This window comes from Sinocyclocheilus anshuiensis, unplaced genomic scaffold (assembly GCF_001515605.1).
Source record: "Sinocyclocheilus anshuiensis isolate Anshui unplaced genomic scaffold, SAMN03320099.WGS_v1.1 scaffold2422, whole genome shotgun sequence".
Taxonomy (NCBI): domain Eukaryota; kingdom Metazoa; phylum Chordata; class Actinopteri; order Cypriniformes; family Cyprinidae; genus Sinocyclocheilus; species Sinocyclocheilus anshuiensis.
The window spans coordinates 31630-45720 of record NW_015557345.1 but is presented as its reverse complement, the minus strand read 5'-3'; the positions used below and the strand labels follow the sequence as shown (position 1 = coordinate 45720).

Genomic DNA, 14091 nt, shown 5'->3' with positions numbered 1-14091 from the left:
TGATGTGTAAAGACATGAAACGATCGGTCTGTGCAAGAAACTGAACAGTATTTATATCGTTTTTTACCTCTGATTCACCGCAATGTCTGAACTGTCCTGAGCGCATGACGCGTCTTCTTCTTCTTGCTTTACGGCAGATTGCAGACTTATAAGTGCATTACCGCCACCTATCTCTCAAATGGACCATTGACACTCTATCTACAATCTCAATTAGGAGTGTCAAAAGACGATCAGAGGTAAAAAACGATATACTGTTCAGTTTCTTGCACAGACCGATCGTTTCGTGTCTTTAAATATCAATGTATCGTCACGAGCCGCAGGGTTTAATTTGGTTTTGTTTGTGTATGTTTTTTTGACTCTCAAAGCCGTGATTCCCATCCACTTACATTATATGACTGACAGACTGCAACGGTTTGAGTTAAAAATATTCGTTTGTGTTGTACTGAAGAAACAACGTCACCTACATCTTGGATGCCCTGGGGGTAAGCAGATAAACATCAAATTTTCATTTTTGGGTGAACTATCCCTTTAAAGCAACTGTAATAAAGTTCTTCAGTCAAGAGCAATGAGTAAATTTTCTCTTTGTGTTTTATTGTTTTATTAACACTAAAGGGATAGTTCACCCAAAAATGAAAATTCTGTCATCATTTACACACTCTCAAGTTGTTTTAAACCTGAACGAATTTCTTTCTTCTATTGAACATAAAAGTTATTTTGAAGAATGACCATATTCTAGATTCCATAGTTCTACACATACCTAAACTTAACAACTACCTCACTACCTATTGATAAACAACAAATTCAGAGTTTATTGAGGCAAAATTACAAACATTGTAATTGTTATCAGTGCACAGGTCACTACAGGCCCCCCACCTGATTGCTACTAGTAATCACACCCTGATTGTTCCTAGTAATAATTCATATTTTACTAGTCATAACTGCTTTTTTACTTGTCTTTTTACTCATTATGACTTATTAGAATGGCCACTGTAAAGTTTAATTATAATAAAATATAAAATATAATACAATATAATATAAAATAATTTTAAAAAATCTTACAAGTAACATTTGGAACAAGTTCTAGTATCTAATAAATGTGTACTAGTGTTTATTAGATTAGTACAAGTAGCTAATTAAGGAGCTGATGCCATGGAGGAGCTGACTCTGGAGGGCACTCTGGAGGTGCAAGGCTGGCTAACTCGGGGCAATCAGGAGACGAAGGAGGGCTGAACAGGACCAGCGGAGATGAAGGAGAACTTTCTGGAGTGGATTCTGGGGTGAGGATAGAAGCAGAGAACTATGGAGGTAGCGCCATGTCCAAGAGAGCTGAGTCAGCGGCGGCCGGCGGGCCTGATGGCGAGCTGGCTCTAGATCGGGGCCGGACACTCTCTAGACACTGGAGGATCCCTTCCCTCCAGCTTAGTCCAGTGGTGTCTGGGAGGTCCACGGGGCGATGGTAATTAGCCCCGATCCAGAACAGCGAGTTGAGCGTGGCGTCATCCAAAGCCATCGCCACGGTGAGCCCACAGAATTCCCAAGCGTACTCCACGAATGGGAGATCTCTGCGGGCTAAGGCGGCAAAACAAGCGGCGATCTCCATGAGAAACTGGAAAACAAAAAACTTTCAAAAACGGAAAAGAAACACGGGGAGGAGAGGCGCTGCTCACTTTTTGTCGGTCTGCTATTCTGTCACGGTATGCTACTGTGAGGAGCACGGAGCGAGGAACAAGTAGAAACACACGTAGCACATCATTGACGAACAAATACACATAATAGCAGACAGAGAACTAAGGAACAGACAGGGCTTATAAACACGTGGAATGCAATTAGGGAGAACAGAAACAGGTGGAGCTAATTAATCAAAAACCATGGAAAGGGCAGGGATAACGGAAACACAGAAAGCAAAAATAAAACCGACCATAAATGTGACACGGGTATCCAATAGGTACTACTATCAAATAATAGGTACTAGTTTCTAAAATAAGTACTAGTGTCCTAGTGAATAACTACTAGTATATAAAAATATGTACTAGTCACAATTGAAATACATGAAAACTGAATAACTGATATCTGAATTACAGATCCTCATAGAAGTCAAGGCACTAGCAAGAATAAGCACTATCAACTAATGAAAGAAACTAGTAATTGCTAGTTATAGCTGCCCATTTTGGCCAGGACACTCCTCTGAAAGGGATTTTTAATCTCAGAGAGGTTTTCCTGGTTAAGTAAAGGTTAAATAAAAAATAGTACTTAATGGAATCAATCTAAAAAATCTAAATAAAAAAAAAAATAAAAAAACAGGTACTAGTATGTTGTAAAGATTAAATGTTAAAATGGCTTGCCATAGTGTGCATGTGTGTTTTCCCAGGCATGCTTCATGTTTGATTTGGCTCTTGAAGCATTCATTAGTATGAATGTTATGAAGGGGTGGGGGATTCTCAAGTCATAATGTTACCTGGCACGTGTACAAACACTACGCCACTTGCTAATGAACTGACTGAGTTTTTAACAGCCATAAAATAAATAATCAAATGAAAGCATTCATGTCTGGCAGCTGGGTGTCTGGATTTGCTTAATCGGTCGAGCCTTATGCCTATAATTATACTTATATGAAAAATGTCATTTTATAACTATTGTATTCCATTATTGATCATCCCATCAGCAGAACACTCAACCCTGCACCACTCCAGAGGGATTGTTCTTGCAGTTTAAGTGTTGTAAAATGCTTTAGATGGGAAAATATGCGAAATAGCAAATAAATAGAACTTAATTTAATTTTTGAATGCAGATTGTGTACTGTCTGGAACAGATTGCAATTAGTAGTTATGACTCATTGGTTTTAACAGCGGTTGTTAGCTGGCGGGTTGCAATCCAAAAATAGATGGCAGGTCTGTTATGACTGTCTCACTGGCAGCAGGGAATAAGTAAGATAGCAAAATCAACATGCTTTTCAACTTTTTCTTTTTACTGACATTGAAATCTGTGTGTCCAATTAAACTCTAGTGTTTTGGCATAAATCCATCTGTCACTGTGTAGAAGCTAGACAAATTAGACAAATGCTAATGTTGAGCAGGCTGCTTAAAAACCATGAACAAGATGCATATAAAGTATATCAAATAATGATGCAGACTACATTAAAAATATAGGTTAAAGGTTTGGTATAGTGTTGGATTGGTACTTGATGTCCAATGAAAATCTGTATGCTGAAGCACAACCAGTTGACTGAACCACTGACTCTATCTATCTTTATCTGTTTATATAAATAGGGAAGACTGTTCATTTGGAAGTATGTGACCCTCAGACTGTAATAAATAAATAAACATACATTATATATAATAACAGTAGCAGTGCAATAACTGAAAGCCTCAACATTATTATTGTACTAGTAGTAGTTTGTACAGATTAAACTACCAAACCAAGCTATAAAAAGTACTGTCATATTATTATTATTATTATTATTATTATTTGTCGGTCTGCTATTCTGTCACGGTATGCTACTGTGAGGAGCACGGAGCGAGGAACAAGTAGAAACACACGTAGCACATCATTGACGAACAAATACACATAATAGCAGACAGAGAACTAAGGAACAGACAGGGCTTATAAACACGTGGAATGCAATTAGGGAGAACAGAAACAGGTGGAGCTAATTAATCAAAAACCATGGAAAGGGCAGGGATAACGGAAACACAGAAAGCAAAAATAAAACCGACCATAAATGTGACACGGGTATCCAATAGGTACTACTATCAAATAATAGGTACTAGTTTCTAAAATAAGTACTAGTGTCCTAGTGAATAACTACTAGTATATAAAAATATGTACTAGTCACAATTGAAATACATGAAAACTGAATAACTGATATCTGAATTACAGATCCTCATAGAAGTCAAGGCACTAGCAAGAATAAGCACTATCAACTAATGAAAGAAACTAGTAATTGCTAGTTATAGCTGCCCATTTTGGCCAGGACACTCCTCTGAAAGGGATTTTTAATCTCAGAGAGGTTTTCCTGGTTAAGTAAAGGTTAAATAAAAAATAGTACTTAATGGAATCAATCTAAAAAATCTAAATAAAAAAAAAAATAAAAAAACAGGTACTAGTATGTTGTAAAGATTAAATGTTAAAATGGCTTGCCATAGTGTGCATGTGTGTTTTCCCAGGCATGCTTCATGTTTGATTTGGCTCTTGAAGCATTCATTAGTATGAATGTTATGAAGGGGTGGGGGATTCTCAAGTCATAATGTTACCTGGCACGTGTACAAACACTACGCCACTTGCTAATGAACTGACTGAGTTTTTAACAGCCATAAAATAAATAATCAAATGAAAGCATTCATGTCTGGCAGCTGGGTGTCTGGATTTGCTTAATCGGTCGAGCCTTATGCCTATAATTATACTTATATGAAAAATGTCATTTTATAACTATTGTATTCCATTATTGATCATCCCATCAGCAGAACACTCAACCCTGCACCACTCCAGAGGGATTGTTCTTGCAGTTTAAGTGTTGTAAAATGCTTTAGATGGGAAAATATGCGAAATAGCAAATAAATAGAACTTAATTTAATTTTTGAATGCAGATTGTGTACTGTCTGGAACAGATTGCAATTAGTAGTTATGACTCATTGGTTTTAACAGCGGTTGTTAGCTGGCGGGTTGCAATCCAAAAATAGATGGCAGGTCTGTTATGACTGTCTCACTGGCAGCAGGGAATAAGTAAGATAGCAAAATCAACATGCTTTTCAACTTTTTCTTTTTACTGACATTGAAATCTGTGTGTCCAATTAAACTCTAGTGTTTTGGCATAAATCCATCTGTCACTGTGTAGAAGCTAGACAAATTAGACAAATGCTAATGTTGAGCAGGCTGCTTAAAAACCATGAACAAGATGCATATAAAGTATATCAAATAATGATGCAGACTACATTAAAAATATAGGTTAAAGGTTTGGTATAGTGTTGGATTGGTACTTGATGTCCAATGAAAATCTGTATGCTGAAGCACAACCAGTTGACTGAACCACTGACTCTATCTATCTTTATCTGTTTATATAAATAGGGAAGACTGTTCATTTGGAAGTATGTGACCCTCAGACTGTAATAAATAAATAAACATACATTATATATAATAACAGTAGCAGTGCAATAACTGAAAGCCTCAACATTATTATTGTACTAGTAGTAGTTTGTACAGATTAAACTACCAAACCAAGCTATAAAAAGTACTGTCATATTATTATTATTATTATTATTATTATTATTATTATTATTATTGACCTTTTCCGGTGCGCAGCATGAAAGGCGCAGCACTCCCTCTTGCCGAGTCCAGCTCAAGGATTAGACCTTGAAATGCCATGATTTCTTTTTCCACATCCTGGGGTCAGGAAACACATTACTCCGCTCTCCCGCTCATCAGAAGGAAATGAGACCATGTCACTCACCACCAGGAATTAACAACACTGCCAAGAACAAGAAACAACCAAATTAATGGCTTGCATACATTTGCAAACTTTGCAACAATTATGAGCTCTATGTTCAGACGTAGTGTTTTAGAAAACAAGTCGGATGAACTGTAGAGCTTCAGTTCAAACTAATTCTTTTAATGCCAAATGCTTTCCTAGCACTTTTCTCATTTTATGAGACACCATTTCTGGACCAATGAAAATTATATTTTCAGTAACCCATGATAATGTTGTGAAGAGAGAGGCTGTATTTGAACCTAAGCCATATGTTAAATCTTGCAACATGTATCCTGGTTGAAAAGATTTAACTTGCTATCTTTTATTATACTGTACACAGATATTTTCAACATGTCAATGAAAACATTAGGACAAACATGTCCAACTTTAGAAATGAAGGCAACGAGGGCTGAAGCAGCAGCCCTGTGTCAAACACACTGGACAAAGTCAGAGGGCTGGAATGTTAATAGGCTGTTTAAATCATGGCTGTTCTGTGTGTTTAAAGGCAACCTGACCCTGTGGAGGAGGGCTGAGCATTGACTCTTATTTTCAGCAGCCAAAGCACTCCCAAACCCCAGCCCCAAGGCGGCAATAATGCAGTTTGCTCTTATTCTGTTTGTGTGACCCCTTGCAGGAGGCAGGAGGAAAGAGGATGTTAATGCACTTGCCTGCTCCGACAGATAATGGCAGCCCCATCCTTGCTGTCTTCAGCATCCGGGATGCCACCCCAGGTGCACTCCCCACCTGGAAAGTCGGACTTTATAAACTAACAGCATTTTGTTTACCCTTTAAATTTAAATATGAGATGTAATTAATCATATGTTGTGTTGTGGTATACACATTTTATATGCATTCATCTTAAAGTATCACACATATAACAGAACAGGGTGCTTGTTTTTGTTCATTTGAGAGGAAGGAAGAGCTAGACATAAATCAAAACTAAACATCTTCCTGCCCTGTCACTGAGCTTTGACACAATGATGGACAGAACGAACTAATGCACGATCACATTTATTGACGACTTCAGAGAAAACAAACACTGACTACTGATGTTGCAGGAATTAGAGGCATGCTCAGTTTTTCAATGATGAATGTGAAAACAACTGGACGACCCACTGAAAAGAACAAAGTATTTTAATTAATTTCCAAGTAATATCTACAATTACTTTACATATCTATAAAGGCATTGAAGATAAGAATATTGTGCAATATACATATCAAAGTATGCTGTTGTCATTTTTTCAGAATCACATAAAAACGTTTAGCTGAGGGTAACATGGCAATGTAGTTTCTGTCATTAATTAACATTGATTATCCTTGCAAAATCAGATCTCTGGGACCATCAGGCATCTGGTTCAAAAATCTATTGAACATTTTGTGTGGTCCCTTTTGTCTGTTTGATGGAAAATAAACAAAATAAATTCACCTCATGATTGATTAGCGTCAGGAGAGCTCCACGGCTCTAATGAATCAAAAGTGATGACAAATGTTAAATATCAAAAACCTCTAAAAATCATGGGCTCATTATAGCCTGCAGACTCTTATCCTTGTTTTACATCTCTGATGGACACTCAAAGGGGAAGTGGACGATGCGGATGGCTTGGGGTTTCAGACCGCGTTCACTGAGGCACGTGCTGAAAAAGGGGAATGCTTTTCCTCTTGGCCCACTGGAGAAGGAACACAGCAGCGCCATGTTATCTGCATTATAAAAAGACACTTTCCTTTCCTCAAAATCCAGGAAAACCCCAATCCTGCTAGGTGGGGTCATCACAGTCAGTGGCGTCCAGGGCTGCGTGCCGGCTGAGTACTGGCTGCCATTGCGCAGCCGGAGGGTCCAGTACCCATTCTCAGGGCACAGCTTGACTCTGACCTGACGATTCACTGACTCCAGAGCAACACCCAGGTCCCATTTAGGATTGTTACTTACGTCCACCTCCCAGTAATGCCTGCCAGACTGGAAGCCTTCTGTTGCAAGAATGTTGACACACTGAAGGAAGCGTTTGGCATCACACGTGTAATTGGTCATTTTGTCACTCTCAATGACTTGGGTTTTGTTCCTGGATAGTTGTAGACTGGGATGAGCGGTGTCCTCATCAAATATCAGTGGTGCTGGGCCTGGGAATAAAAGACAAACTCTCATAAACTGCATCGACTGGAATCGATGGAAGGGTTTTTGCATGATACAGAGCACAAAAGCAGTCTTAAGTCGCTGGGGTATATTTGTAGCAATAGTAAGGGTCAAAATTATAGATTTTTCTTTTATGCCAAAAATCATTAGGATATTAAGAAAAGATCATGTTCCATGAAGATATTTTGTAGATTTCCTACCGTAAATATATTAAAACTTAATTTTTGATTAGTAATATGCATTGCTAAGAACTTCATTTGGACAACTTTAAAGATGATTTTCTCAATATTTTTTTATTCAGATTTTCAAATAGTTGTATCTCGGCCAAATATTGTCCTATCCTAACAAACCATACATCAATGGAAAGCTTATTTATTCAGCTTTCAGGTGATGTATAAATCTCAATTTCAAAAACTTGATCCTTATGACTGGTTTTGTGGTCCAGGGTCACATATGTCTTTAAAGCTAACAGATATTGACTAAAAGCCTCAAATCCAACTTGAATGAAATGAACCAATGGAACTGGTATACAGATATGTGTGCTATGAAGATATGAAACACAACAGTAACAGTGTTTTTATACTGATGTGTAAGATGTTTTAAAACTCTGATGGACAGGGTAACATGGAAGTGAAAAACAATGAAATCAGTAGAACAGACCACATTTCAACATTTCCTGATAAGGGTGTAACGCTACATTTTTATGTAAACAAAAATTTGTGAAGGCTGCTAAAACTGACATCCGAATCATGGTCTAACATGAGCCCACTGTGCCATTCGACAAATCACCAAATCCTTTGCTGCCCCAAGGGGGGCTATTCATACAGGCAGAGAACTGTCACTATGGCAATAACACCATCTGTTACAGCAGAAAATGAATACCTTGAGCTATTTCTCTACTTCAATACCTCCTATATTGACTTTATTTATTGACTTTATTAAAACAAATATTACAAATACAAATATCATATAGTGACCACCAATTAAATATATGGTGTGTAGTGGATGAAGTATCAAGGCAAAGTGTAACGGACAAATTACCTGGATTCAAATGTTGAAACATTTTTCGCCACATAGTGTATTGAAGAGGAGCAATGTGTTTGCTTCTGAAAGTATTCAGGTTGATATTCAGCTCTTGCAGAGGCGATCTGTAATAATAATATATAAAGATATTAAATGTTTTATAGAGATAAGTACAAATTATTTTTATCATTAATAACTAACACACTTAGTTATTAAGTTTAGCATTTTTTATTATCAAATAGTGGAATAAAATAGTTAAATAGTTCCAATAGTCTGTACTATGGTACCGAAACTGTGAAATTTGAGTGGTACAGACTACAATTAAAGAGTCGTACAAGGAACATTATTAGATATCTATACAGTGGTAAATAATAATAATAATAAAAATAGCTTTTTAATTGCTACTCACTTGGAATTCAATTCTGGAAGCTGTGGAGGAAGGAAGTGGAATAGAACAGGTTATTTCACTGACTCAACTACAGAAGCTAGAAAGAACACAGCAGAAGCAAACCACCTGTCCGATAATTAACAGCACATGCTCAAATCACTGTAGAATTTAGTTTTCTTCAGTTCTGCTGTTGTGTGAAATATATATGAGGCTCTGGCTGTAGCTGCACTTCACTAATAACTCATTCTGACAACCAGCACTCTAGGTTCTTGTGTAAATATGACATTAATATTCCAAATATTAGTTCTATGACAAATGGATATGCAGCAGCAGCAGCAGCAGCCTTCCAAACGGAAACAGTCATTATAATCACCTCTACAAGTACAGATTGGTCTGTGCTGCTGGCAGTCTGTCGTAGCATGTTGATGTTCTGCTCCACGTCTCTGATGGCCACCTGTAGGGCCTCCAGATGTCGCTCCAGCCTCTGCAGCATTTCCTCCTGCTCCCTGCTCAACTCCTCCAACATGGCATCCTCCTCCACCCGCAGGAAGTGATGCAGAGCTTGGAAGTCGCTGTGCACTCGCCCCTGCAGCTCAGCCCCCATTTTCTGAGGGTAGGAAAGGGAGAGCTGTGTGATTCTGTTTGCAGGAAGTGTCAAATTGTGAACTTTCTCTTTTAAAGGTAGACCTACTTTTATTCTCTCCATCTTGTCTTTGTCTTCCCGGATCATAGTGACATAGGCCTCTTTCATGGAGACTTGCGATTCTAGACGGTCCTTTAATTGCTTCTAGAAAAGAGCAAATGGTAAACACAGACAAAGTATTAAAGAAAATCAAAACGGTATTTTCATGAATGTCTCAGCCTTAGTCAGCACAGTCCATTTTCTGACAAATGGGCAGCAATTTCCCAGTATTTTTTTTTTATTGGCTTCATGCAAATTCCAGGAGCCAGTATTCACAGTGTCAACAATAAAAAGTTTTGTTGTCAAATGAAATAAAACAGATTAAATGTTGTTATGTTTAACACATCTGATGTGTGGCTGCCCTTCCACAGGAGGAAAACTTGTTAGAGCATCTAAAAATGTAATGTCCAAGAATTCTACCTTTTATCTGTAGAGCACAGTTTATTGAAGTAAAATAAATAAGTGGGTAGCCTGAAAAACAAAAACTGTTCAGAGACACTTCTATAAGGTTCACTGAAGCGAACCGTTTGAAACTGATACCATAGATTCACATCCTCGTACGATAACGCTGGGTCTCTCCAGTTTGTTTGTTGCAACTTCAATTATGATCCAGTTATGATTCATTGTGAGGTACTGAATCATAGCATACATGTATAATATTATAAGGTAATTGGTGATACCAAGACTTGTTTATGTGAGAAAGTTGGAGCAAAATCAAGTGAACAAAACTTATTTTTAACTGAATTTTACTTTTCATAAAAACCACTTTAGGAATGTTTTTGTTGTTTTGTTTTCTTGTACATTCATGTTTATTTCATATTTAATGATAAGTGTTTGTTGCTGAGCTGTAGTTTTCTTTTAATTTAATTTTAGGGCTATTTTTAAGATGCTGTGATATAACAATTTCCCTTGTGGGATCAATAAAGTATATCTAAATCTAAATTAATAAAGTATATTTAAGTATTATAAAGTATATCTAAGCATGAAAGATTTTCCCTGTAACACAGTGAGTGTCATTTTCAAAATATGGTTTTGTCTTTATTGTTAGTTAGCACATGACTGATACAACCTAATAATCACTGTAGCGATTAGTATATTCTACAATAAAGAGCTAATCGCTAAGAACTAATCAAATCTTGACCGGACAGAAACTTCAAATTTCCACTATTTTCTGTGTTTTCTACAGCAGGTCACAAACTGGCCTGACACTGCTGTACATTTAATTCAGATTAATGGCATAAAGACACAAAGATGAACTGTGGTTGTCATCTATCTTCCTGTCTAAGTGGGTGGTGGTCCAGATTTTATGCTGACAGAAATCTTATAACTGGTTGTGTTATAAAACATAAACAACCAACAAACAGGTGAACTCATGTTAATATTGAATGTAAACCATATTGCGTAGGGTGGTATAAAACATTCAGTTTAAAATGTCTGAAATGCTTTATTATGAAATGGCATATTATAAATAAACACAATTATAGTAAGGCTTTGGAAATAACATAAGGACCAGTATCAGATAATACAAAATCCATTTATGGTGTTTTGGAAATTCTCAAGTCACATGACGAAGGCTTGTGATTTTTGAAACGAAAAATCATGAGGCTTTATAGACCTTTATATCTGGAAAAACGAGGAAGGACATTTTCAAGAAACATTTAATGAAAAACAGAACTTGTCATTTAATGCTGACATTACTCATATGTTCTCTTCTTTACTTCTTCTGATGCAGGGCAAGATAAACAACTTGGAATTGAAAGCTGTTCATGAGACACATAAAGTGTCTAAAACAAGATACTAAGCTACAGAATTGCCTTTTCCTGACTGTTAAAAGACAACTCACCTCCAGATACTTGACAGATGCAGACGTGGAGCTGGCCCTGACCTTTTCCACAAGACCAGCTACTAAGTAGTTGGTCTGGAAGCATTTGTTGGGAAACACTTGTCTGCACTGAGGGCAGGACACAGGACCCCTAACCGTCTTCCAGTACGACACGATGCATCTCCTGCAGAAGTGATGCATGCAGCCCAGCATCACAGGGTCTTTGAAGAGCTCAAAGCAGATGGCACATGTCAGATCTTCTCTGAGATTCATCTTACTCTTGTTGGTCGCCATATGGAGCAGATTTACTGTTTGTTTCACTTCCACTTCTGGCACAGTTCATGTAATAACGAAAACGAAAAGTGATCACCTGTTCTCATTTAATCTTAAATGCCCTAAAGGTAAGACCGGTTTGCATATAAATATAAAAAAATACGATGCTGGTGCCTTTTACAAAAATGTACAATGGTAACCATAATTTGTCAAAAGACAATAGTTCATTTCTTATTTTTGCTAATGGGATCTACATGATAAAGTGATGGGTTCAAGATCCTAAACAGCATGTGAATTCTGATATATATATATATATACCATGGTTCTATCATATTCATGTACAATGTGTACGTTTAAGGCACCGTACTAAGGCAAGTCGTACTAATAACACACATCTGAAAACGAGGCCATGTCCAATAACCCATGGTTAATGTTTGACGACAGTCAACAGTTTTACTGTAGTAACTGACGTATTTAGGCAGAAAATATAAAGTTGTTATTGTGATTCTTTGTTGTTGTTGTTCTATTCTGTGCTTCCGAAACAAAACAATGCATTTATTAGACGATTCATCGAATTTTAGCCGCTTTTCACAACAGCTATTAAGTTTAAACGTACACTTTTTCATTGTATAAGATCTATCTATTTTATTAAAGCAAATGCACAAACATACCACTATGTTACTGTTAACGTGTCAGCATTAGTAGCTCCGCTCGCAGAGAGCAGTATAAACATTAGCCTGCTGTGAGTTAGCTACACGGCTAAACACAACAACACCGAAAATAAAGACGCATATATTAAACATATGTCCTGTTATTTAATAAATACACAATATAACTTACCCTTTCAGTTTTGGTTTGGTTTTCCGACGAGTCCCAGACCCAGAGAGATTGGGAAATGTCTATATTCCTGTCAGGGTACAAGTTCTTCAGTGTGTGAGAAGCGCTCAGCTTTACTTTCATAACGACTGATTCAGCACAATGCGTTCCTTCGAAACACATGATGGAAACAAGTAATAAACAGAAAGCATAACAAACAAATACAAACACGGGGGGGAGAGCTGCATGTTTTGTGCATTCACCTAATAGTAATAATACTTGCCTAATAGTAATAATTTTATTCTAACATCCCTTATGTCTTGAACAGATAATACAAGTGCTAGTACCTTACATGAAATGTAGATTTTCTCTCTCTCTCTCTCTCTCTCTCTCTCTCTCTCTCTCTCTCTTAACATATATCACATTATTTCCACAATAGACTTTTATAGAAGGAGACCAGATGGACTGATGCCTCGTGGAGGAGTCACAAGATCTGTCAATAACTAGCTAGTGTTTGAGTCAAAAGTCCAAGTACACCAAAGTTTTTCCAGCAGTTGTTTTTGGTTTCAAATATCTATTTTTTAAAACCCTAAACCAGAATCATGTTTCTGAACTCTGTCCTCCAATCTAAAATTTCAATATTGCCATATTTTTTTACATAAACAAGAACACAATAAAGCACACTGAATACTATTTTAAGTTGACCGTTGTTCTCAGGACTAGTATTTTTCATGAATGTCAGGTTGGGGCAAGTTCTCACATTTTTGTCATTAGTTACATCTTTTTCTTTCTTTCTTTGTTCTGTTTTTTTAATTATTATTTTTTTTTTAGAAAGGTCTGTGACTTTCAAAAATAAGCGTATTTACCATGATTTTGTTTTTACTAAAGTAAAAAGTGTGACAACTAGACTTTCTCTCATATATGAATGGCTTAGAATAAATTAAAGATAATTAGCAAAAGATTTCATGCATTTCATTAAGAAAGCAGATGCAGGTTTGCTAAATGAACATTTCTCCTTGTGCTATTGCTGTCCATGTCATTTCACATCAGTAAATGCACATCACTGTAACAGCTGTAACACATCTGGGTGCATGTATCTCAGGTGTGACTAAGATCTCTGTACGCAGGTCAGAACCCCTGCAGAAGTAAGCACCTGACTCACAAACAGTGCTTTTACACACAATTTCCCCCTCAGAAACAAAGAGTGTACGCTTTGGTGACATTCAAAATTCTGGAAATCACAGCCATGGCTTACTGCAGTATATGCTGTCAGTTTGACAGGTTCAGTTATTCACGAGTCAGAATGATAGAACACTTTGTCTCCATAAAAGTGCCAGGAGGACGTTATAATTAGAAGCTTACTGGGAGACTGAAAAAGAGCCATATGCATGTCATCCCAATTCAACTGTCAAGCAATGTACCACAGGTCTCAATGCATATCTTATTTGACACATCACAATCATATCTCATTTGATCTGATCAGTAGGCTATAGAAGAG

At 37.1% G+C, this 14091-nt stretch overlaps 1 protein-coding gene across 3 annotated transcripts in view; it reads right to left on the bottom strand.

The window, feature by feature from the left end:
- Window positions 1-6577: 6577 nt before the first annotated feature.
- LOC107679118 (zinc-binding protein A33-like) overlaps window positions 6578-14091 on the bottom strand; it is a 16125-nt gene continuing 8611 nt past the window's right edge. The window contains exons 1-8 of one of the 3 annotated variants that reach the window (XM_016474576.1): window positions 12941-12964; window positions 12618-12763; window positions 11526-11833; window positions 9692-9787; window positions 9374-9607; window positions 9022-9041; window positions 8631-8737; window positions 6578-7576 (exon numbers count right to left, since the gene is read on the bottom strand). In XM_016474576.1, coding sequence (XP_016330062.1) covers window positions 7014-7576; window positions 8631-8737; window positions 9022-9041; window positions 9374-9607; window positions 9692-9787; window positions 11526-11798 — 1293 coding nt within the window. In that variant the 5' untranslated portion in view covers window positions 11799-11833; window positions 12618-12763; window positions 12941-12964 and the 3' untranslated portion in view covers window positions 6578-7013. Of the gene's footprint in view, window positions 7577-8630; window positions 8738-9021; window positions 9042-9373; window positions 9608-9691; window positions 9788-11525; window positions 11834-12617; window positions 12764-12940; window positions 12965-14091 lie in introns of those variants that run through there. The other 2 variants (XM_016474577.1, XM_016474578.1) reach the window with 2 other exon arrangements.